This window comes from Pangasianodon hypophthalmus, chromosome 24 (genome assembly GCF_027358585.1).
Source record: "Pangasianodon hypophthalmus isolate fPanHyp1 chromosome 24, fPanHyp1.pri, whole genome shotgun sequence".
Classification (NCBI taxonomy): domain Eukaryota; kingdom Metazoa; phylum Chordata; class Actinopteri; order Siluriformes; family Pangasiidae; genus Pangasianodon; species Pangasianodon hypophthalmus.
In genome coordinates, this window is record NC_069733.1 from 10,697,515 (window position 1) to 10,719,950 (window position 22,436).

Genomic DNA, 22,436 nt, shown 5'->3' on the forward strand with positions numbered 1-22,436 from the left:
TGGTGAAGCTTTCTATAAGTAGATATTTGTTTACCATTTATGGAAGGGGTTTTGTGTGTGTCAGCACTTCATAGCAGTTTCTCTGTAGCATCACAAGCTGCAATTTTTTTGTCTTTTTATATTCAAAAAAGAGAAAAAAGAGAGGCTGATGAGGGAATGCCTGTTTATAGCTGCTATAGCATGAGTAATAACAGGAACTAATTTGTTTTGAGGACATTTCACCACATTAAATGTAACTGTAAATGGTTAAGAAAAATGTGTCTTTCATTAATAGATTAAAAATTGTAATAGTTGGTGGATTTCTGTGGTACAAGATGAATAAAACACTTGTGCTGTTATTGGAAAACAATCAATAATTCGTATTGGGCCGTATCACACCACCCTGCCGTTGATTATTTTCCTATAACAGCACGCCCTGTAGTGTTTTATTCCTCACCTAATATACTCCTGTAAAACATTTTAAGTTAATGTAAGTGAGCTGATTTATTATTTTTTTCAACTCACCCTGTCTCATAGGAAGCCCATGCATTTATCAGTGCCTCTAATAAAGATGAGTTGACTGAGGAAAAGATGGCAGCTATTCTGGCAAAAGTTCGACCACCAATGGAGAGATTTAGAAGAAACTCAAGACCAACAGAGAAAGAAGAGACAGTGGTAACAGACCATGCTTGATAACACTCGAACCTTTAAAACTTGCTAAAGATGTGCCATTGAAATGAGTAAGACACCCGGGCTGTGCTTTTACTGTTCGCAGGGAACAAACTACAGGAAGACGAATGCTGCCATGGAGATGAGATGGATTAACAGAGACACCTTCTGGGCACGTGCAGAGGTGCAGACTTTCAAACTCTCTAGTATATCTCTGCAATCTGAAACATAATCAAACACATGGGTAAACGAATCTAGTTAAAATTTATACTGCAGTAGTGCTCTATTAAAGTTGAGATTATTAATACTCCCCCACCTGCCTCCTGTGTCTCAGCGTGAGGAAGAGGAAAGGAAGGAGGAGGAGAAGAGGAAGGCTGCAGAGGACAGGAGACGCCGAGAGAGAGAAAGAGTTCTGCAGGAAAAGAAAGAGGCAGAGGAGAGAGACAGAAAGATGAATGAAAAACTGCAGAAGATCGAGGAGCAAAGGTGACAAGCACTTCCATGGGCACAAATATTATTGATACACATACATTATTATTATTATTATTATTATTATTAATATTATTATTTATATCACCAAGACTGTTTAGTGTGTTTAACCAGTGTTTCTTCATTATCACCTTCAACACCTTTAGTAACTGTAACCCATAACTGTCTCGTGCGCTTTAGGGATGTAACCGAATACACATACATTATTCAGAATCAACACATAATGTGTTCTAAACAGCTACTAATACAGATATGAATAGGAGGTGCACTTTTCTTTCCTTAAGAACGCTTTCCAGAAATGAGTCAGATATGAAGACAGAGAAAGACTGAGCAAGATTTTAAAAAAGTTGAATGCACAGCTCTAGCTCTAACTCGGTCCTAAACTTTTTTCCAGTGTTTCCTTGGAGCATAGTGACAGGGTTCATATTTATTTAAAAATTGTTTTGGTTTTTTTTTTTTTCAGTTTAGGCCATGCCCACTTTAAGGCCATGTCCAGTTTTAAATCCATTGCTTAATTGCTTTACTTCACTACTGTGCTCACAAGAGCTGATAAATAGAAGTTTTTGCACTAACCTATCCCATCATGCACCACAGGACTGAAGGGGACGACTTGTGTCTGATAATGTGTAGAACATTTTTAACGAAACTGTAATGGTCACTATACTGTAACTGTGCTTTAAAAAGCACAGTTTTTTTGGTAGCACTGAATTCTAACGCAAGAATAAAACTGTAAATTAACAAAACTCTCTTGTATGATTTCACTTAAAAGTATGTTCTATATACTGATCTAACAATAGACTTTGAAGAACTTAGTCAGCATGTGAGAACAGCTAAAAAACTGAGCAGCGGGACATGGAAGATGACAAATACAATGTTTGGTATTGTTGTTTTTCCAGGAGATTGGATGCCAAACGTCAGGAAGAAACTAGAAGAAAGGAGAAGGCTCGATGGGTGAGTAATAAAGGAAGTGATTTTATATGCTGTTTAAAAACAAGGTCACGATTTCACTACTAGAGAGTTATAACTCTTCAGTATGTAATTTGATCATTGTCATGATGAATATTAATGATGGACAGGCAGTGCAGCAGAGAGAGCATGAAGAGGAGATGAGGGCTCGCCTCAGACGCAGCGAGTCCATAGAGAAAGCAGCCGTAAGTGTTTTACGGATTCACATGTTGATCATGTTTGAAAAGGTAAAACTTTCACAGCTGTTAATCATTCCTCTTGTGACCTCTAGGAGGCAGCGGCCCTCATTTCCCAGCGCTCCATGAACCCACGGGAGTTTTTCAGGCAACTGTCACAAAGCTCCACCAGCCCTGTATCGCCACGCACAGGTAAGTGTTATAGAAGCAGCCATCCATATCATTAAGTGCAGCATAACACAATCAGTTTTTCTTGTTGTTAAATATCCAGGCAAACCTCCATTCCGTCGTTACCAGCGCAGTTTGACAGACACCGCCTTCATCTTCGAGAAAGCCAGCGCCAGTAGTGGTCCCACTTCTCCACTCAGTCCCTCTGTCACCTCCCCTTTCTCTCGCACACCAACTAGCCCCTTCAATCGCTGCATGTCCCCGACCAGTCCAGGCTTCCGTCCAATAACATCTCCCCAAAGCCCTCGTGACCCTGTGAGGACTCCTCCTATATCTCCTATTGAGTGCTCTGCCCCGCCCATGTCCTCTCTGCCCAGCCTGCCAGATTCCAAAGCTCCTCCTCCTCAGTCCTCCCTTCCTGATCTTCCTGCTGCCCAGATCTCTGCTGTCGCTGAATCTTCAAGTGTGGTTGAGACTAAATCCTCCAGTGTAGATGTTAGTGAGCAGGAACCTGCTACTGTCCCAGATCCTCCATCTGCACCCCTGCCTGAGAACCCAGTTCCATTAAAGGGTAAGCTCAAAGTAAAAAATTTTAGTCCACAGGTTCTTTGTAAATCCACATCAGGGCAGGTGAATGACTAAGCAGGTAGCTTCCTGTAAACATCAAGATGAACTGCACACCAGATAGTGAAAAAGAAAAGATGGCTGAGTCGCCTATTTGTAAATCTGATTTTAATGTACTTTAAAGCCACACACACATACACACAAAAAGTGGAGTCCACTTTGTCGATGTTTTATTTAAAATTGGAAATAAACAGAAGGTTTTAGAATTTTGAAATATTTAAAACAAAGAAATTGAATCTTCAATATCTTGAATATTTAATATTCAAGATTCTGCACTATTTCTAGGTCCCTATTTAAATGTAAGCAAATTTGTGATTTTGAACATGTTAACTGTTTTATACAAAAGGTTTTCCATAAACTTGTGGAGTCCATGCCAGCTCAAGTGCACACTGTCATTAAAGCAAAAAGGGGACATACCAAATCCTAAGAAACTCTGAAATTCATGTAAATATTTCATGTAAATATTAGTAAAGATTCTACTTTTCACTCAAGTTGTTGCCAATAATATAATTCATACTGAAAATTGTTGTATTAAATTAGAAAAGAATGCAAAATACAAGCATTTTCACTAGTGAATGTACAGTACAGTATCATATTAATGGATTTACAAACCAACTGGGTGTAGTAATTGGCATTGTGGATATTCAGTGTAAAACTTAGCCTACTGTGTGTGAAGTAACATTTACTCTTTTCATTATTAGAAGAATCTGTCTCAGAGCTCCTGATTGACATCTGCATGCCGAGTAATACAGAGGAAGAGTTAAACATCATAGTTGGCCCAGAAGAAGAATACAAGGCACAGTTACCATTGGGAGAGTGCATCGCCTGTCTTCTACCCACAGAAACATCCTTCAGCTCTCAGGATCAAGCTGAAGCAGAGGAGGCTGTCATGCCACGATCAGAAACCGTTGCAGTTTCCACCCTTATTGAGGTGGAGGAAACTCTAGAGGAGGAAGAACCAGAGCAGGAGGGAGCTGAAGAAACAGCAGAGTTTGGTTCAAGTGGAGAACAACCAGAGTCTGAAACATCAGCCAGTGATGAACCAACCCTGGTGGAAGAGATTGAGGTTGATGTTAGAGATGAAACAGGCAAGTATAATGATATTCTGATGGGAGTATAATGATATTCTGACAGGAGTATGATGATAATCTGATGGAGGTATAATGATATTCTGACAGGAGTTTAATGATATTCTGATGGAGGTATAATGATATTTTCTGATGGGTATATAATGATATTTTAACGGGAGTATAATAATATTCTCAGATGAGTATAATGATATTCTGACAGGTGTATAATGATATTCTAACGGGAGTATAATAATATTCTCAGATGAGTATAATGATATTCTGACAGGTGTATAATGATATTCTGAAGGGGGTATAATGATATTCTGACAGGTGTATAATGATATTCTGAAGGGGGTATAATGATATTCTAACGGGAGTATAATGATATTCTCAGATGAGTATAATGATATTCTGACAGGTGTATAATGATATTCTGACAGGTGTATAATGATATTCTGACAGGTGTATAATGATATTCTGAAGGGGGTATAATGATATTCTAACGGGAGTATAATGATATTCTCAGATGAGTATAATGATATTCTGACAGGTGTATAATGATATTCTGACAGGTGTATAATGATATTCTGACAGGTGTATAATGATGTTCTGACGGGAGTATAATAAGATTCTCAGATGAGTATAATGATATTCTGACAGGTGTATAATGATATTCTGAAGGGGGTATAATGATATTCTGACAGGTGTATAATGATATTCTGAAGGGGGTATAATGATATTCTAACGGGAGTATAATGATATTCTCAGATGAGTATAATGATATTCTGACAGGTGTATAATGATGTTCTGACGGGAGTATAATAATATTCTCAGATGAGTATAATGATATTCTGACAGGTGTATAATGATATTCTGAAGGGGGTATAATGATATTCTGACAGGTGTATAATGATATTCTGAAGGGGGTATAATGATATTCTGACAGGTGTATAATGATATTCTGACGGGAGTATAATGATATTCTAACGGGAGTATAATGATATTCTGACAGGTGTATAATGATATTCTCAGATGAGTATAATGATATTCTGACAGGTGTATAATGATATTCTCAGATGAGTATAATGATATTCTGACAGGTGTATAATGATATTCTCAGATGAGTATAATGATATTCTGACAGGTGTATAATGATATTCTCAGATGAGTATAATGATATTCACAGATGAGTATAATGATATTCGCAGATGAGTATAATGATATTCACAGATGAGTATAATGATATTCTGACAAGAGTATAAATGATATTCTGACAAAGGTGTAATAATACTCTGACAGATGTACAGTGATATTCCTCAGCATGGTTTGTGATTGAGTCTTCAATCATCTCTTTTCATGTTTGCAGAGGTGCGTGTGGAGGAGACTAAGAACTTTGTGATTGAAGAAGAAAGGCCAGACCAAAATGGTATATATCCTCAGAATGGTACAGGTAATGAGATTCATGTTTAGTTCCCCCAATACAGATAAATATCCACGGATTAAAGATGAAATGTGTACTTTAACTTCACAGTGGATGCCAGGTAATTCCTCACCAATCTGAGTGATAGGTGTGCACAAAAATGATGACGATAAATGAGAATAGAACAAACCTTTAGATTCAATTACTTTTCCAGTCTGCATACGGTCTATAAATGTGCTTTGAGTTATCACTGGTACAAAAAAATGCTAAATTCCACTTACAAATTTGAAAAGATTTAAAAATAATTGTGGTTAAATTGGGACATTTTGAAATGATTTGGACCACAAATTCTTCTTGTTGTTTTTAATAATATTTGGAGTGCATGATACTGAGAATTTAAGACTTAGAAACACAATGAACACGCAACTAATAGTGAGCTAACATTAATTACTTAAGCTGACAACACTGACACACAGTTCATTCATGTCATGATATACTGACAGTAATTAGGAGCTTCTAACTTGTAAAAGCAGATCATGGACATTCTGCTTTTTCTGAAAGCTCTGACTTTTTATCTGTTGTGTACATTACCGAGTCTGAGGAGATGAACAGCTCTGAGTCAACAGGTTGTCATCTCATAATTCCGATATAAGGGGAACTCGGTAGAAACTCTGCTCTTCACATGTGTATAACACATTTGGATTGTCTGTACCATGTAAACAGATTTTTAACAGAAAGCTGAGTTTAGTGTATTTGTGAACTGCACAGAATCTGCTGTAGGAATGAATTCATTCTGATATCTTTGCATATAAACATAACCACAGTTGAATTGCTTATGGATTGCACTTTATATATCCTCCATCTAGCCAAGGAATATGATGATTCCTCTGACCAGAGAACACAAGAGACTTATATAGTCAATCGCGAGGAAAATGAGGAAGAAGACGCCCAAAGTGAAGAAGCAGAAAACGGAGAGGTACAATCGAAAAGAAAAAACAGTTTGAATTTGAACTAATTACTAACTTCATGCCAGAAACACTACTTTTAAAAGCATAAACCCCATAAATATTGATATTAATGTATAATAACTGGTGCTTGTTTCCCACAGTCCTCAGCAGACAGGCCGCTTCTACGTGTGCGAGCGCTCTATGACTACCAAGCAGGTCAGAGGTCCTTTCATTTCCAGTGAATCCAAACTACCATTCATGCAAGCAGCATGTCTCATATTGATCTCTGAATACTCTGTGCTTTCCAGAGGATGACACAGAGATTTCCTTCGAGCCTGGGGACATCATCATGGACGTGGAAACAGTGGACAAAGCCTGGTGGAGGGGTTTCAGCAAAGATGGCCGCCAAGGTCTCTTCCCTTCCAACTATGTAGAGATCATCTAAGGACTTCAGTTTTCTTTCAGAGACAGTTCTTTGTCTCTTTAGATTCAGTACCAGCGCTCAGGGACCAAAAGCTTTGGGGTATCCAGCAGAGGGAGCTAAAAACAGGCTCCAAGTCTTCTGGCTGTACCACAGTGAAGGTACTAAGAGACCAATGGGACAAAAGAGACAACAAAATGATCTGAGATCAGTGCTTGGGCAACGGTCTTGTGTATGGTGAAGTGAGACAGGTTGCTTGAAGTTATTCTGAACCATCTACAGGTTATTGTTTTTGTTTATTTTTTATTACCTATGATTTGGCTCAGCAGTATGTTTGACTCTTGGTTATGTTTCTAACACGGAAGTCAGTCATTGTTATGATATTGACTGGTTTATGGCTTTGTAACGATAATGTTAGCTATAGAAACTATAAGCCTTCATTACAGCTGCATTTACAGCATGTATCATTTTATTTTTTGTTATCGGGATGATCCCTGTATTACTTATAAAGTTTCTATAGTGCTGCTGAGCAGATCCACATTTATATGTATTTACATTAGGCTTATGCAATATTGATTTTTCCCTGCTCATGAATTACCAATTTAAAGAATTGAAATAAACAATTTAATAGTCCACAATTTCAGGTTTAAGGAGGGCAGAATAATATCAGCTGTGCAGTCAGGAGCTGCTTGCCGGCAGTGGCAATTGCGGAAACTCTGCTGTGTAGTGGATTTTTGGGTGATTCTGCAATATGATATTAACAAGACACGTGTCTAATGATAGCTAAGTCAAACATACAGTGATAGATTTTATTTCATATTAATGAACTCAATATACTCTCCATTTACTATGACAGAAAGCAAGGGTGCGAGAGATGAAGAGAAGGGGTGGGGCTTCTAAGCGGCGTCAGTTAATATCAGAGACTCCGACACACCTCGGCAAATCATTCCAGATTCATATGTCAACCGGCTCATCTCCCATTTTATTGGAGAGAAACAAGACTGTTTTTTCTGTGTACTTTTGAGTGAGAACTTGTACTAGGGTACCCTGATGTGAAAGTGTGAAGCTCCTATGCAAAATGCACAAATAGGTCTGGTAATATAATACAATCGGAACAAGTGTCACCCGATATCATGGCATTGGAATATCATGTAGGGATGATAAAATCGTTATATCGCACAAACCTAATGTACACCCACATTTGCTTCACTCTGTATTTTCTGGGTAATGCTGAGGTGAGGATGTTGTTTTACTAACCAACACCTGATGAGGTCAAAAAAGGTGATATGGTTTAATACTGTATTTGTGCTGAGCGAACATTTTAATAGATACAAATTAAGTACAGGCTCATTGATGTAATACCACACATACAACAAAATAAGTAAATTATTTATCACCGATATGATAAACCTATCCACTAACTCCTCTAGCATGAAATTTACCAGCATGACCCATTTTCGGATCTTTTTTGTATCAAATACTGTTATCTAAGGATTCATCAGAATGTCACTCTATTTTGTACCTATTGACCATCTGACAGCTTCTTGTGTCTCTTTTACTTTTTCATCAATTAATTAAAGATCTATATCTTGTATTTAATTTTTCTGTCATTTTTTTAAGGTAAAGTATTACACAAATTGAATTTGTAACATTTATCTATACACAAATCCTTTTTATTGATGCACATTACCTTTTGGTCACCAGCACATCCTCAACATTTTGTGCTGGAATTGTGAACTTGTTATTGAATTAGTAAAAAAAATTGCACATACTTAAATAAGTATTTTTTATTAGAAATGTCCTAATAGCTGTTCATATTAGCGGTAAAATTGTATGATATCCACACATTTTTTGTGGTTTCTTATTTTCATCAATGGTGTTTAATAGTGTTCAGTCATTTTAACATATACAGTGGGGTTAGCCTCAAGGAGAAATGGAAAAATAAATAAATAAATATTTAAAAACTAGCATGTTTTAAGTAAAGAACACTAATACATCTTCAGGGTGTGATGTGTTAGAAAATAATGAATGACGGGGTGGTGTGATGTGTTACCACACCAAAGTCGATTATTCTTCTACAACAACACATCCCAGAGTGTTTTATTTCTCTTATACCACAGCAATTTGCCAAGGATTACAATTTGTATCAATTTAAGAACACCACCACATACACTTTATCCATTTATAGTTAAATGTTGTGGAATGCTTTTGAAACAAGTTGGTTCTTGTTATCACTTACGTTATAGCAGCTATGAACAAGAATTTCCGGTGGTGGAAAACTTTGCTCGCAGAAGACGTCACCATATCAACAAGTACACACTTAACACAAGTTTTTGTGTTGTCACTATGTAACTCTAATGTATTAGAATGAGTGTATTAATATAAACCTGTGATTTGTCTCGTAGCTGTTAGAGATATTATAGAAAATTAATTAACACTTTCTGACTAATCAGAATCAAGAATTCAACATTGCTGTGGTGTAAGTATTTTACAGCACATTTCAGGGGCCACACAACCACATCTGGCATGATTATTTTCGTTGTGATGCCACCATCTAAACAGATATAGCATAAAGTTAATGGTATATAGGTGTAAAAGATTTTTGAAGACTTCCAGACAGTTCACATTTTTGCTCTCTCCCTGTTTCCAAGAAGTATGCAGACTGTCTAGGATTTTTGTGGACCAGTGGTATAACAGACTTCCTTCTCACAATATATTGTCATACTGGTACGTCATCTACTAATGCATCACAATCCTGTGCTTAACACAAGTAATTACAGTGAAATACAAAAATCAGACACCTGGTTCAGGCTTATTTAAAGCTTTTTTTAATAATTTGCATTTCTAGTATTATTCTACATGCTGAGTTATTTTTCGCTCCAATGGCAATGTGCATGCAGACAGCCTGCTGACAGGATGCTCATCTCCACGTTAAACCTAATGTTATCTACCAGAATAGTTAGACCTGTACTCGTCTGATAAAATATCTCAATAGCTGGATTTATAACAAAAAGGAATATGGTAAAATACAGCTTTAACGAAGGCAACAAAGAAAGTTAATTTACAAAACTTTACAACAGGAAACAGCCTGAATGAATTTACAGATTAAACGTTCACCTTGGTGGCTCTTAATTAGCAATGAAAAGCGGTATTAGTTAATAATATCACTTCAGTACAGTAATACAGTGTATAAGTTCACCACTTCCACCATACTGACGTATTTTACAGTAAACAGAAACAATTGAAAGAGAACACTGATCCACTACACCACACACTCACTATTCCTGGTTTGCATCTTAACACACTGTGTGGTCATTATTCACGTACTCGTGATTAGATCAGAAGACTTCATTATGGTGAAAACGACAATCCTGAGACGTACACATTTATATTCAGTTATCAGCTTGATTATATAGGAGTTGTGTAGTGTAGACTAGATCTTGTTATTTTCAGTATTGACCTCTTGTATAAAGCACAGAAAAGACAAAATACACTTTGCTCTGACTTTCCCGTTAACAGCTTATTGTAAAAGTGCTAAAATCACAGATCAGTGATGTAAAGGAGAAGCAAACTGCACTGATGATGCAAATGAAATGTGGAGCAGATAACGCTTTCAACTGGGATACATTTGCATAGTCGTGGACGTTTCATAGTGGGGTACTCTTATAACACCTGATACTTTCTGACCTAATGTATTTCTGTATTTCAATCGGTAGCACCATCTTTACAGCAGCCTGTAACATAATGAAAACTGATTACATGATTTTTAATTCTTAATTAAGCAGCTAATGTGTAAAGGTATACTAGTAACATCAGAGTGAAAAATTTCACATGGATTTTGTGAAATTGACCACTATTGATGAACTACTGTGCCAATTCAGCAGCCAGTTGAACGTCAGTTGGATATAATTTTGTGTCAGAAGAAAGGGTGCTAAACTATACCATTTCATGTCACTGACACTGTACCCTCAATCATACACCTTTTGAACGAAATATGTGCATTAAATGTTTTTAAAGGTACACTATATCCACATTTCCTGGTGAAAGATAAGGGTACCACCTCAGCCACAAGGAAAGGAACAGTTGAGTACCCTTTTTTCTGAGAATGCAGACACTTAAGGTGCATCATAACTAGTAAGATTAGTGAATTAGTGACTGTTTATATATACACACAATTTGTCAGCTTCCCTCTTCTCTGTCAATCAGTAACCACCAAAGTGACCACCAGAGGACCACCGCTCACAGACATTCAGTGATGGACCATTCTCAGCACAGCACCAATGTCAGGGTTTTATACACTTTGGTGCACCATGTAGGTGTACAGTTAGAGATTTGAGCTTATCATTTTGCCTACACAGTGTGTTAATCATCTAGCACTTCATCAATATCAGTTTGAGACCAAATCACTGCTGTTGGCTGGATATTTCTGGGTGGAAAATCAGGCTGTATCAGGCTTGAACAGGAAACACTACATCAATTGTCCTAACAGGCAGTAAGGTAGCTAGTGTTGCTTTCACTGTTTTTATTTGTATTATGTTAAATAAGGTTATATCTAACAAATTGCGTTTCACAAAAAGAATAATGACAAAAAGCACTAAAGAAGCTGCTGCTAATTTAATCTGCATATAATTACACTAAACTATAGTAAAGTAACATTGTGAACAGATTTTATATGGCATTGCACATATAAAATGGTAGCTGTACATTTTAAGCTATGAAACTGTTTTCATAGCTCATTTTCAGTATAGCAAATTTTCAGTAGCATGTAAATTTAAATGTAGTGGCTGTTAAGTTAGCACTATGTTATGACTTTATTTATGTTCAACTGCTGCAACTGACTGCAGACCCTTAATCCAGTTTGAAAGAGACTGGAGGAGTGCTTCGACTCTTGGTAATGCCTGTTCTGTTAGAAATTCCGTACTCCAGCTTGAGGTTGAGAATTATAGGATTTCTGTATTGCATAAACTGCATATACTGAACCAGGTATAAATAACTATCCATCACCATGGTGCTGAACTCATTTACAGGAAATCTCCCATTAACTAGCGTCTTTGTCCATCACCAGCCTGTGGAGCCACACTGAGGACAGTTACGCAGTTACCCTTCTCATGGACAATCCAGGTCTTTCAAGGGGTTGCTTAAGGACTGAATGTTTAAAATCCTTTCTTAAAGAAGTAGGTCATTTTGTGAGAAAGTCTTTTCTCAGGAAGGAACCTTAAGGAACTAAACATGACTCTGTAGCCAGTTTCTGGGGTCCAGCTTTGCTCGGAGGTTCCTCAGGCTGCGGCGTGCCCCGGAAGGTCGCGAGAAGGCGAGATCTGATTCTGGGCTGTTGCTCCCTTCACTCGAGCTGTTACTGGAAGTGGAGCTGGAGCAGGAGAGCGGCGGAGCCTGCTGATGGAGCGAGCTGGATGATGGAGGTTGGCACGAACAATGGAGGCCCCCATAGTTTCTTCCTCGCAGCGTGGACAGCTTGGCATCCAGGGAAAGTGTACGAGGGCGGAAACGGTTGGAGGCGAGGTAGTGGGGTGAGCAGGGGCTAGAGCTGCAGGGGCTGGAGTTGTCTGAGGCGAGGCTGGCCTCAGAGGAGAGCAGAGCACGAGCGCGGTGACAGCAGGGGCTGGGAGAGTGGTGTGGAGAGTGGTGCCGGAGGTTCTGGGGGCTACCGGGAGGCTCTTCCTTAAATAACGACATCCAGTGAGGTGGGGTCTGAAACTCAAACTCCTCAATACGCCTCGTCAGGATGTCGGTGACAGCACTGATGTCATCAGATGTGTCAATAACTGTCAAACAGAAACACAGCACAGTTACTGTAAACATTCTGAACAAAGGCAGACAGAAGCTTTCTTGTGCTTATGTTATTGGTTGTTTGCGCAACTGTAATAAAAAAAAATATCTAAAAAATTTGTCTCATTTTGTGATTCAACTAATCCATAACAGCCTGGCTTCCAGCACATGCCTCTAATATAGATCAATCCACTGAACCTTCAGAACTAATTCTAAAGGATACACAGTGTCATAAACTACCATGCAATCACTCATGCTCTCATGTAAAGCCAATACCACAATAGATAACAATAACAATAGATAGCATCCTGTATCTAGCTTTTATCGTTTTTAGGACTCCTCTATAAGTACGACGTCAGGTCAGTACGGCGTTTAAAAATGTACTGATGTTCTTCACACAACCAGGCCAAGGCACCATATAGAATGGATCAGCAGAAGCAGGAAAGCTGGTTAAAGGTCTGAAACAACCGTCCTGGTTACTTCACCTGTCACTGTAATAGGAGGAGAGCAGTGCACGGATCTCAGCAGAGACAGCGTTATCCTGCAGCAGCAGGCCCTCACAGGAAGGAGGGGCAGAGAGAGGGGGAGCTAAGGACAGGGCAAAACCACCACAAGGGGCAAAATAAGGGGAATGTGCATGCATATAATATGATGAAACAAAATACAGTATGTGTAGGTTTTAGAATATTAGGTGTAAAATAGATTTTTTTATAAACGTATTGAGTAATGCATGTATAAGAAAAATGAAGGGAAAAGAAAATGGAGGTTTGAAACCAACGCAAAGATAAAACAAAATGGGCAGACCCAAAGCAAAGACAAAAGTGGAAGAAAACAGGAAAGACAGAAAAACAGAGACACAAAGTCAGTGCCAGAAATAGAAAAATAAATATTTTAGAGAGACTCAGCTTAGGATGTGTAAGGATCTAAAGAGGTGTGAACACAGGGGCATTATGCCTCCATCAATTTCATCTACACTGCTTACAGCAGTTTCTGTCATAAATGAAGTCTGAAGGCAGTTTTCAATAAGCGTTGAGAATGAATAAGCATTCCTCAGTCAAAGGTGTTTGTCAACTTCTCTTGTAACTTCTCTAGACAAATCTCTAAGTTTGGATCATTTCATTCAGAAATGGGATTTCCTCTTTTTAGTGGGAAGAATTTGTGGTTATGTGTAATCACACTTGTCAATGATAAGGTAAGTGGAAATTACTATATTGCAGTGGACAAAAAGACATCTTTAAGTTGTTTTCTCATTTCTCCTTTACTGTTGTTTTCTTTTTATTTAAACTGTAATTGATTAAATTCTGCCCTGAGACCCCTATATGTCCTCAGTACAGAGAAATGTGTTGAAATAGAGATTAGGTTGAAAAACTCTCGATTATCCATTTAGCAAAGCATGTCTGCTCTTTTCTTCCTGACGTACCCATCTCATGGTAGAGAGAGCCCTGTTTGGCTGTAACCAGTGCAGGTCTGCGTGGTGAAGGCAGGTCAATCTTCATCAGCTCATCACAGCACTGCTTCCACTGGCCTGCAGGAGGACACAGCTGTTCAGTCCACCAAGAAATTGCTTTCTTCATCAATGTAATGGCTAGCAGCAGGGACTTAAATAAAAAGATCTAATCATAGTTTTCCAAATTAATTTTAAAAAGATTGAGTATTTAACCATTAGAATGTGCACAAAAAATATTTTCAATTTAAGTTATGGCCAGTTTTTGATTAAGTATTTTTTTGTATTAATTTTCTTTCTAGTTTGCCACTGACAATCAAATTCATATAATGTGCCTTTGGCATTGATGTGACCCCTGACGGTCCCCCGCACACACAAACACGATCCCACGTTGTCCCTGCATGCCCTGACGCATACTGCTGTCATAAATATTTGTCAATATATTTGTTATTATATATATTGACATTCATTTGGCAAGTTTCTCCTAGACATTCCAAAAATGTTTATTAAATATATGGAACATGCAGTACCATCTATTCATCTTTTTGGTGCCAACAAAAAAGCAATACAAATCAGTTAGCTACTGAAGTATTGAATTTTATATTATTTACATTTTACATTTACATTTATGGCATTTGGCAGACACCCTTATCCAGAGTGACTTACAATTATCTCATTTATACAACTGAGCAGTTGAGGGTTAAGGGCCTTGCTCAAGGGCCCAGCAGTGGCAGCTTGGCGGTGCTGGGATTTGAACTCTAAACCTTCTGATCACTACCGGCGTACACACTAGACTCGAGTCGCATATGGGGCATTTATTTGTACGCTTTGTTGCACTGGGTTAGTAAATACAACATAAAATATTCCTACTAACCAGATTATTATGAACACATATTACCACTGTATATGATTAAATAAAGATTGTTAATCCAGTAAGATTTTCATTCCTATGCTCAGTAGCATCATCACGGTTTTATTTGAATTTTAGTTGAGGTGAGAACGTGCACTGCTGCAGTACAACAGGCTAGCTGGGTGCCGTTCTGATTAGGGGCATAGACCTTACAGTATAGCATAAACATACTGTAGCTACGTTTCTAATTGGAAAAGCATTAATATTAATGCCTATATTGGGAATTATGCCTTTATTAGGCATTAATATAACTCAAATGGAAAAATATTCTTTGTGCGCCCATCAACCAAACATCCAGTATAAAAAGACACATTGATTAGCAGTGAAGCGTGCTGGACTCAGCACCTCTGCACCACGTCTGGCGTAAATTAGAACCTTACTGTCTGCCACATGTTCCTCATTTCACCACTTTTACCATGATGCGTTTATTTTATAAACATCCCCATGGGAATACTGCTCATCAACATTTACCACAGAATGTTTTCTTTTTTTTTTTTTTTTTTTTTACAATTCCAGTGGACATTTGTGGAAATTTATGTTATTACCACTGTCCCCATTCCCGTGCAGCTCTCTATACTAGAGTGCCAATAGTTCCCTCTTGTGGGAAATCTTTGGCCTTCTAATCTACACTGCACTGTACACAACTATTAATGTGCAGATGATGTCCTCTGTTCCACTCACTCATGTCAAAGAACTGCTGCCAGAAGGCCTCCATCCAGCGCTGTGTGTCCTCTCGACTATCTGTCACTAGTGTGTGTGTGACCTCCTCGCCTCCATACTGGTTACTGATGCAAATACTCTGAGCTTTGCTTTGGGGGTCTCTTTCTGCTGCTCGTATTCTTGTTTCCTGTGAGACAGACAGACAGACGCACACACACACACACACACACACACACACACACACACACACACACACACACACAATTAAACCTATGTCTTTTTATGAGCATGTGAGCAGTGGCAAATATCACAACATATGCCAGTTACTGTAATGTAAACAACTTTACTGTGGATTTAAATTCTGCACTGCGCCATGTGGGGAGAAATGCAGAACATTGAAGATAGAGCTCAGTGCTTCGAATGGATACGAGGTAGACAGACATCAGGAAGTTTAGCCATAATGACATCATGAATTGCTTGGTCAAAGTGCTATTGCTTTGTCCTCATGTTCTAGTTGGCATCTCGTCCAGTAGGTGGGAGCAGAGCTTCACTAGCCATGCAGACAGTTTCCTGTCTGAGACAGATTAATTCACTGCCTCACAAGATGTGCAACTTGTTAAGGCAATCTTTTAGTGCATTAATATATGACTTGAAAGGAAAATACTTTCTCAGTGTTTTATAACAACCTACTCACACTTTGAGCAAGACGTCTGACACACCAGGAGCTGTCATGACAAATGTTCTGTCTAGTCAAGGGATATAATGACTCAGCTCAGCAGTCAACGGTGGTGTAGCCAACATTTTGCACCTTAATGGTACATTATCATGGAAAACACATTTTATGGAAATGCAGTGTAAAAACGACTACTGAATGCCTATTTGAGCTTAAATTTAAACCATGAGTTTCTATTTTACAAACGTCATGTAAACTGCAAGGAAACAAACAAGAGGTCCTATGGTACAAACCACTCTTACGATTCTTTTTTTTTTTAAATTAATAAGATTAATTTTCTTATTATTCTATCAAGATTATTCCAAACCAATTATTTCCAAGCCACCTCCTTGGCTTCATTTGTTATGCTGTATGGATTTGAGAGACCTGTATTCGCGCTGTTATACTGCATGATAGCTAAGCCATGTGATGTGTAATTTATGCCAGATGGAGGTGTGTGGCCTAAATGCCATAATCACAGTTGTTGTGGCGCCGGGTTTGTACAATGTGGCTGTCAGCTGCTGTGCCAAGCGCATGAAGACTTTTGATCACAGAGACCGCACAGTGCTTTCTCTGACGTTCATGCAGCACTCAGTGCCGAAAGCATAAAACATAATGAGTCAAAACACCCAGTCTCTGCAACCCCACTGCTGCATGTCCAACAATTTTGCAACAAGGACCATTAAGGGCAAAATGCTCAACCAAGGTAGAAACAGTATTTGAAAATATACTAGTTACTAAAGAACTTCTTACTTTGTTAATGCCGATCGTTAATAAGGGCTCCACGTTGGCCTCCATGTCTTCTTGTCGGTGGTAACAGAAGAGGTTTGTCCCTTTTAGGACACCAAAAACATTCGTCCATCCTTGAGGATCCCCACCGAGCTAGACAGAATAACAGCATGGGCGTGAAAAATGTGAGGAGTGTGAAACAGATTGTGTGTGTGCGAGTGAGAGAGTGTGTGTATGTCTGTAAGTCTGTGTATATGTTTCACCTTGACCCTGAGGCAGCCACTAATCATCTGCTGTGTCATACAGTGGGGCTGAGCAGCCAGACGACAACACGCGCTGCCATACAGCGGCAACCAGTATGAACACTCTTCTACAGACACAGAGTGAGACAAAATAAGACAAATTAGAACTACAAATAATTCTTAAATAACATATTTCACTAAGGACTAAGCTAAGCTAATACCATCTGTGCACCTGCAGGCTGCAGGCCCTGGTGGGCTGTTAACATGCCTTAAGTAACATGTCACAGACACACTCCCATTAACTAGCCATTACTAGCAATTTCCACTTAGGTTTATGAGTGCAACCCTGATAATAATATACACAAGAGAAGCCTAGTGCTGCAAACCCACACAAATGCAAACTAAGCTGCATGCTGTTGTGTACATAACAAGCATCCAGTATAACTAATTTGCTCTAAATGACTTCACATTATCTGCAGTGTGAAAATCTCTATCACAAGATAAATGAATCACATTGCTTTTTCATTGATTGTATGAAAGAAAATGAAACACATTGCAAAACAGCAGTTAAACGAGGTAAGAGTACAAGGAGTACAAGACAAAACAAAAGATAGAAATAAAGATCATCATGCATAGGGACAATGAAATGCTTTTCTTTGTACACCCAGTTCAGAAGTTAGTCATTAAACACTAAGTTTGGTTACTTTAACTTGTTATTGAGCAATTTCTTACAAAGGCATCATTATTACTTTCTACAGCTCCGCCGGGATTTGAACTCTAAACTGATAATTAACACAGGACGTTAATCTCTGAGCCACCAAAAGAAAATGAGAGAATAAGATCATAGTGAGCTGAGAGGGGTGCTTGGGTAGTGGCTCACCGTTGCCAGTTATGGTGAGGTCATGTGTGCGGAAGCTGTCCTGAACGTGGGACAGAGTGAGAGTGGTGTGAGCCAGGAGATGGTATTTGGGTCCTCTGTAGACACACATATGATGTAGAGGAAAAACAATAAGGAAGAGTTGTAAAGTGTTATGCATATGCACTATAGAATATATAATATACTGAGAGTGTGTTTGTGCATGTGTGAGTGTGTGTACTCACGGCACAGGTGGTACAGGCAGCAGCAGTTGTGCGTTGCCGCCGTTACTGATGGGGCTGCAGGCTCCAGGCTCCAGCGCTGCACGCATCTTCTTCCCAGATGAGCGGCCCAGAGACGAGCTCAGCTTGCTGGCTAGCTTGCGTGGTGTACTGCCCGCTGAGTAATCGTCCTCTGTACAGCAGCTGTACAGCTCTAACCTCAGCTCAAAACCTGGGCTCGCTTCATTACTGCACACAGCATGATACGCAGCCACAACTTAGAGACATATTTTATGTGAGATGAGGGTTCGTATTCAAAAATGTTTTAATAATATTTACAATCCTATAATTTTAAACTGTCACAGACAGTGTTAATGTTGAAGATTCAATTTAGCTACACTGCTGTTTTCCCTTTTAGCTAGATTTAACATTTCTTAGGCAAACCAGATCCATATATTCACCACATCTTCACTCAGGAATATCACACAGCGAGGTGGAATTCTATACGGCTTCATACTCACTATATATGGTGTAACATAATGGCTATACGCACAACAAAATGAAATTCGGCAACAGTCAGGGATTGACACTAACGTCTGTTGGAAATTCATAAAAAGTAACACCACTTTGATTTACAGTTTGTCTGGCAGGAGCTTGGAGTGAGCATGGTATCAGACAGGATTCAATATGGGGTGTGAAGTGAATCTTCAATGTGCAGATGAAAAAGCACCAAATTAAAAAAAACAAACAAACAATAAAAAAAAAAAACAATAATATTCGCCTACACACACTTACAAGACTATGGTGTTGTCAAAGCAAATGTCTGTGAGGGTTCTGTCCACCATCACCATGTCTGTGTCAAAGATCTCCCCTCCTAACTGCAGCAGACAGAACACAGCACAGCGGTGTAGCTCTGAGAGAGAGAGAGAGAGAGAGAGAGAGAGAGAGAGAGAGAGAGAGAGAGAGAGAGAGAGAACATAACTCTAATGGAGCAAACAGACCTGTGTGTAAGAAACAACTGCACTGGGGGATTCTATACAACAATGCTTTCAGCAGAGGAGAGTGCAGCCTAAACTTTTGCAAATATTGAGCTCTGTCTGTACTTGTGGGGAATATTACAACAAGCAAGAGGTATGCACGATATCGGGCCACAACATGTGATTATGGATGGGGCTATGGCAAAAAATATCCTATGACATAATACAAGAAAAACATTTTGACATGCATCATGAAATTTAGGTTGACTATTCATTGCCAGTATAACAGCAGTACCATATGTATAAAAACTAAAAGAAGGTTATTAAACAAGGAAAAAAATAAAAAGGTTTTTATGGTCAATAAGCCTCTTGTTAATGTGAGTGTGTCGATGTTACAGAACTGCTAACGCTACCAATGATACACCTAAAAATATTATCATGTCATTATATCACCCATGTGTGATTAAGAACATACTGTATGTGTGGTACTATGCATAATGGACAGTTATATTTTGAGAAATGATGCTGTAGGACTGGGTGGGTTACATCTAACATAAATGCACTGATTTGTGTTGATGTATCAGAGTAGCCAATCGATGAGCATCTGTTCAGAATCAACACCTTTTACACTATTGATTCTTACCTCCTTTGTTTTTAAAGTACTCTGTGTCTTTCCACATCAAAGGGATTCGAAGATCTATGGTACAAATGCACAGAAAAGTTCAAATGCACACAAAAGACAAAGTGAGTGCGCACACACACACACACACACACACACACACACACACACTCACACCCCACTGGTGACAGGCGCTTGTGCAGCTAGTGTTGATCAGGACTAATAACTGTTTCACTCTCATGAGACACACACACAGATCCACACACCCACCCACCCACACACACACACACACACACACACACACACACACACACTCACACACTCACACACTCACACACTCACACACTCACACACTCACACACTCACACACTCACACTCTTATCTCATGACAGCAGGCAGTTACTACCCTGCTACTGGCGTAAACGTAAATGTTTCAGGTAGTGCATCATTCCATCATTGCAGCCCACCTACTCAGCCTCACGCAGGCTTATTCTGTTACATTCCACCTAATTAAGTAAAAAAAAAAAGCTACACTAATTAATAAAGATGAAGCCATTATGGCTGCAGCATATGAGGAATTAAGGGGTTTGTGTGTGGTCAGTGTGTGTATACTGCCCATGCACTGTGTTACAAGGTAATGTAGAGGCTCCTGGTGTGGTATTTTAATTTGCCAGCTATATAAAAATGTCACAGAGATAGCATGTGGGTGTGTATGTCTTACCCCGCTTACATAGGGTAATAACACTAAACCTCCCACTTTGCAAACCTTCATAATAAGTTCACAATTACCTCCTTTGCTGCAGAGCTAGGCCTGGAGCAATATTTCATTACACTCCAACACACACATAACAGTTTATATCAGCCAGTAGCCACAGGTTGAAGTAACTTCAGCCAGTTTGAGGGGAAGAGAGTGAATATTATAGTGTGTGTGTTGGGGGGAGTGTGTGAGAGACTTTAAAGAGTGGGAGGTGGCATCATAAACCCACCAGACTGCAAAGCTAATATATAAACCAGCAGGGTAGTGTATAAGCACAATGGAGCCTGAAGAGTAGTCAGGAATGTCCCTTGTCTCGCACACGCACACTCACACGCACACTCACACGCACACTCACACGCACACTCACACGCACACTCACACGCACACTCACACGCACACTCACACGCACACTCACACGCACACTCACACGCACACTCACACTCACACGCACAGAGTCCCGAAATCTAAAAGAAGTCATATCTGCTTGGCATGCATTTGCAGCCCTCTAGGTAATATTATTTGTATGTATATCTATGTATTATTTGTATGACCAAGTCTGTAAAATTACCTGAAATGGCAACTTTGCCTTTACATGGAGATCGGTCATCCATTGGTCCTGCATCTGATGACCTGAAACACATTCATCATCATCATATACACATGAACACACAATTACAGTGTCATGTTTAAAACTGATCCCACAGAAGATTACTGTTTTATCAATAACACATTTTAACTTACTGTTCAACATGTTTCATCAATAAATTCTCATAATACATAAGCTCTGAATAATGCAGTCTGATGATCCTTTAACACAGTTTAATGTGAATTGAAAAAAAAAAAATCCTATATACACCCAAATCAGGATTGATTAAACAGATTGCACTTAATGCACTTAATAATCAGTTGAACAGAAAAATAAATGCCACTTTTACATTCGGAATCTGAACGTATATCCTGAACACTGCTGAAATAATGTTAGTTACCTGTCACACTCTGCCACGACTTGCACTTCTTGTTGTTATGGTAATGTTGGCTTTAAATGCTACTGCTTACCTGAGCATAAATTTGGTTCGGATTATGTAATGTGCATGTAAATGAAGATTTGTCATGGATGCACTAACAGTGCATTCATAAACTGAGTCAGAATGATTTTATTCACATTAATGATATTTCCTGCTTGTAAACACTCACTGTGAGAGAATTATTTAGACTCAATGCTTGTCATACAGGATGAAATTAAGAATGTAGCAAGGGTTGACCATCATGTCCTGAACTCTAACTGACCCCTGCACAATTTTTCCACTTAGACCACTCAATGTCATGTGTTGTGCAGAATCCCAGGCATCTCTGCTTTATTTCGATGCTATATTCTGCCATTTTAATTATCTGCTTTTTCTAGAAACAAGTATATGTGTGTGTCATATATCCACTGATCTCATGCTAATTGCTGATCCAGCTCTAAAGCCATGTGAACGATCTGACCTTTTGAACTATGACTCATGACTCTGTAAACCTACTTTGCTTTTATCAGACACTCAAATTATACTAAAAACATACAGTCTAAAATAAACGAAAATGATTAATATTAAT

At 38.8% G+C, this 22,436-nt stretch overlaps 2 protein-coding genes across 10 annotated transcripts in view; one reads left to right on the forward strand and one right to left on the reverse strand.

The window, feature by feature from the left end:
* The window catches only part of si:dkey-40c11.2 (drebrin-like protein B), a 45,048-nt gene extending 36,525 nt beyond the window's left edge, over nt 1-8,523 (forward strand). For 2 of the 3 annotated variants that reach the window (XM_026931584.3, XM_034299222.2), the window contains 12 exons: nt 517-654; nt 755-832; nt 983-1,134; nt 2,034-2,088; nt 2,214-2,288; nt 2,375-2,471; nt 2,551-3,018; nt 3,773-4,159; nt 5,508-5,591; nt 6,428-6,537; nt 6,670-6,724; nt 6,817-8,523. In XM_026931584.3, coding sequence (XP_026787385.3) covers nt 517-654; nt 755-832; nt 983-1,134; nt 2,034-2,088; nt 2,214-2,288; nt 2,375-2,471; nt 2,551-3,018; nt 3,773-4,159; nt 5,508-5,591; nt 6,428-6,537; nt 6,670-6,724; nt 6,817-6,953 — 1,836 coding nt within the window. In that variant the 3' untranslated portion in view covers nt 6,954-8,523. The remainder of the gene's footprint in view (nt 1-516; nt 655-754; nt 833-982; nt 1,135-2,033; nt 2,089-2,213; nt 2,289-2,374; nt 2,472-2,550; nt 3,019-3,772; nt 4,160-5,507; nt 5,592-6,427; nt 6,538-6,669; nt 6,725-6,816) is intronic. The other variant, XM_026931585.3, reaches the window with a different exon arrangement.
* Nucleotides 8,524-8,793: 270 nt separating this feature from the next.
* rtkna (rhotekin a) overlaps nt 8,794-22,436 on the reverse strand; it is a 62,004-nt gene continuing 48,361 nt past the window's right edge. For 5 of the 7 annotated variants that reach the window (XM_026931587.3, XM_026931591.3, XM_053228957.1 and 2 more), the window contains exons 3-12: nt 21,412-21,473; nt 20,111-20,164; nt 19,286-19,403; nt 18,515-18,739; nt 18,294-18,388; nt 17,435-17,541; nt 17,196-17,324; nt 15,752-15,917; nt 14,137-14,241; nt 8,794-12,712 (exon numbers count right to left, since the gene is read on the reverse strand). In XM_026931587.3, the coding sequence (XP_026787388.3) occupies nt 12,153-12,712; nt 14,137-14,241; nt 15,752-15,917; nt 17,196-17,324; nt 17,435-17,541; nt 18,294-18,388; nt 18,515-18,739; nt 19,286-19,403; nt 20,111-20,164; nt 21,412-21,473 (1,621 nt within the window). In that variant the 3' untranslated portion in view covers nt 8,794-12,152. Of the gene's footprint in view, nt 12,713-13,197; nt 13,305-14,136; nt 14,242-15,751; nt 15,918-17,195; nt 17,325-17,434; nt 17,542-18,293; nt 18,389-18,514; nt 18,740-19,285; nt 19,404-20,110; nt 20,165-21,411; nt 21,474-22,436 lie in introns of those variants that run through there. The other 2 variants (XM_026931593.3, XM_053228960.1) reach the window with 2 other exon arrangements.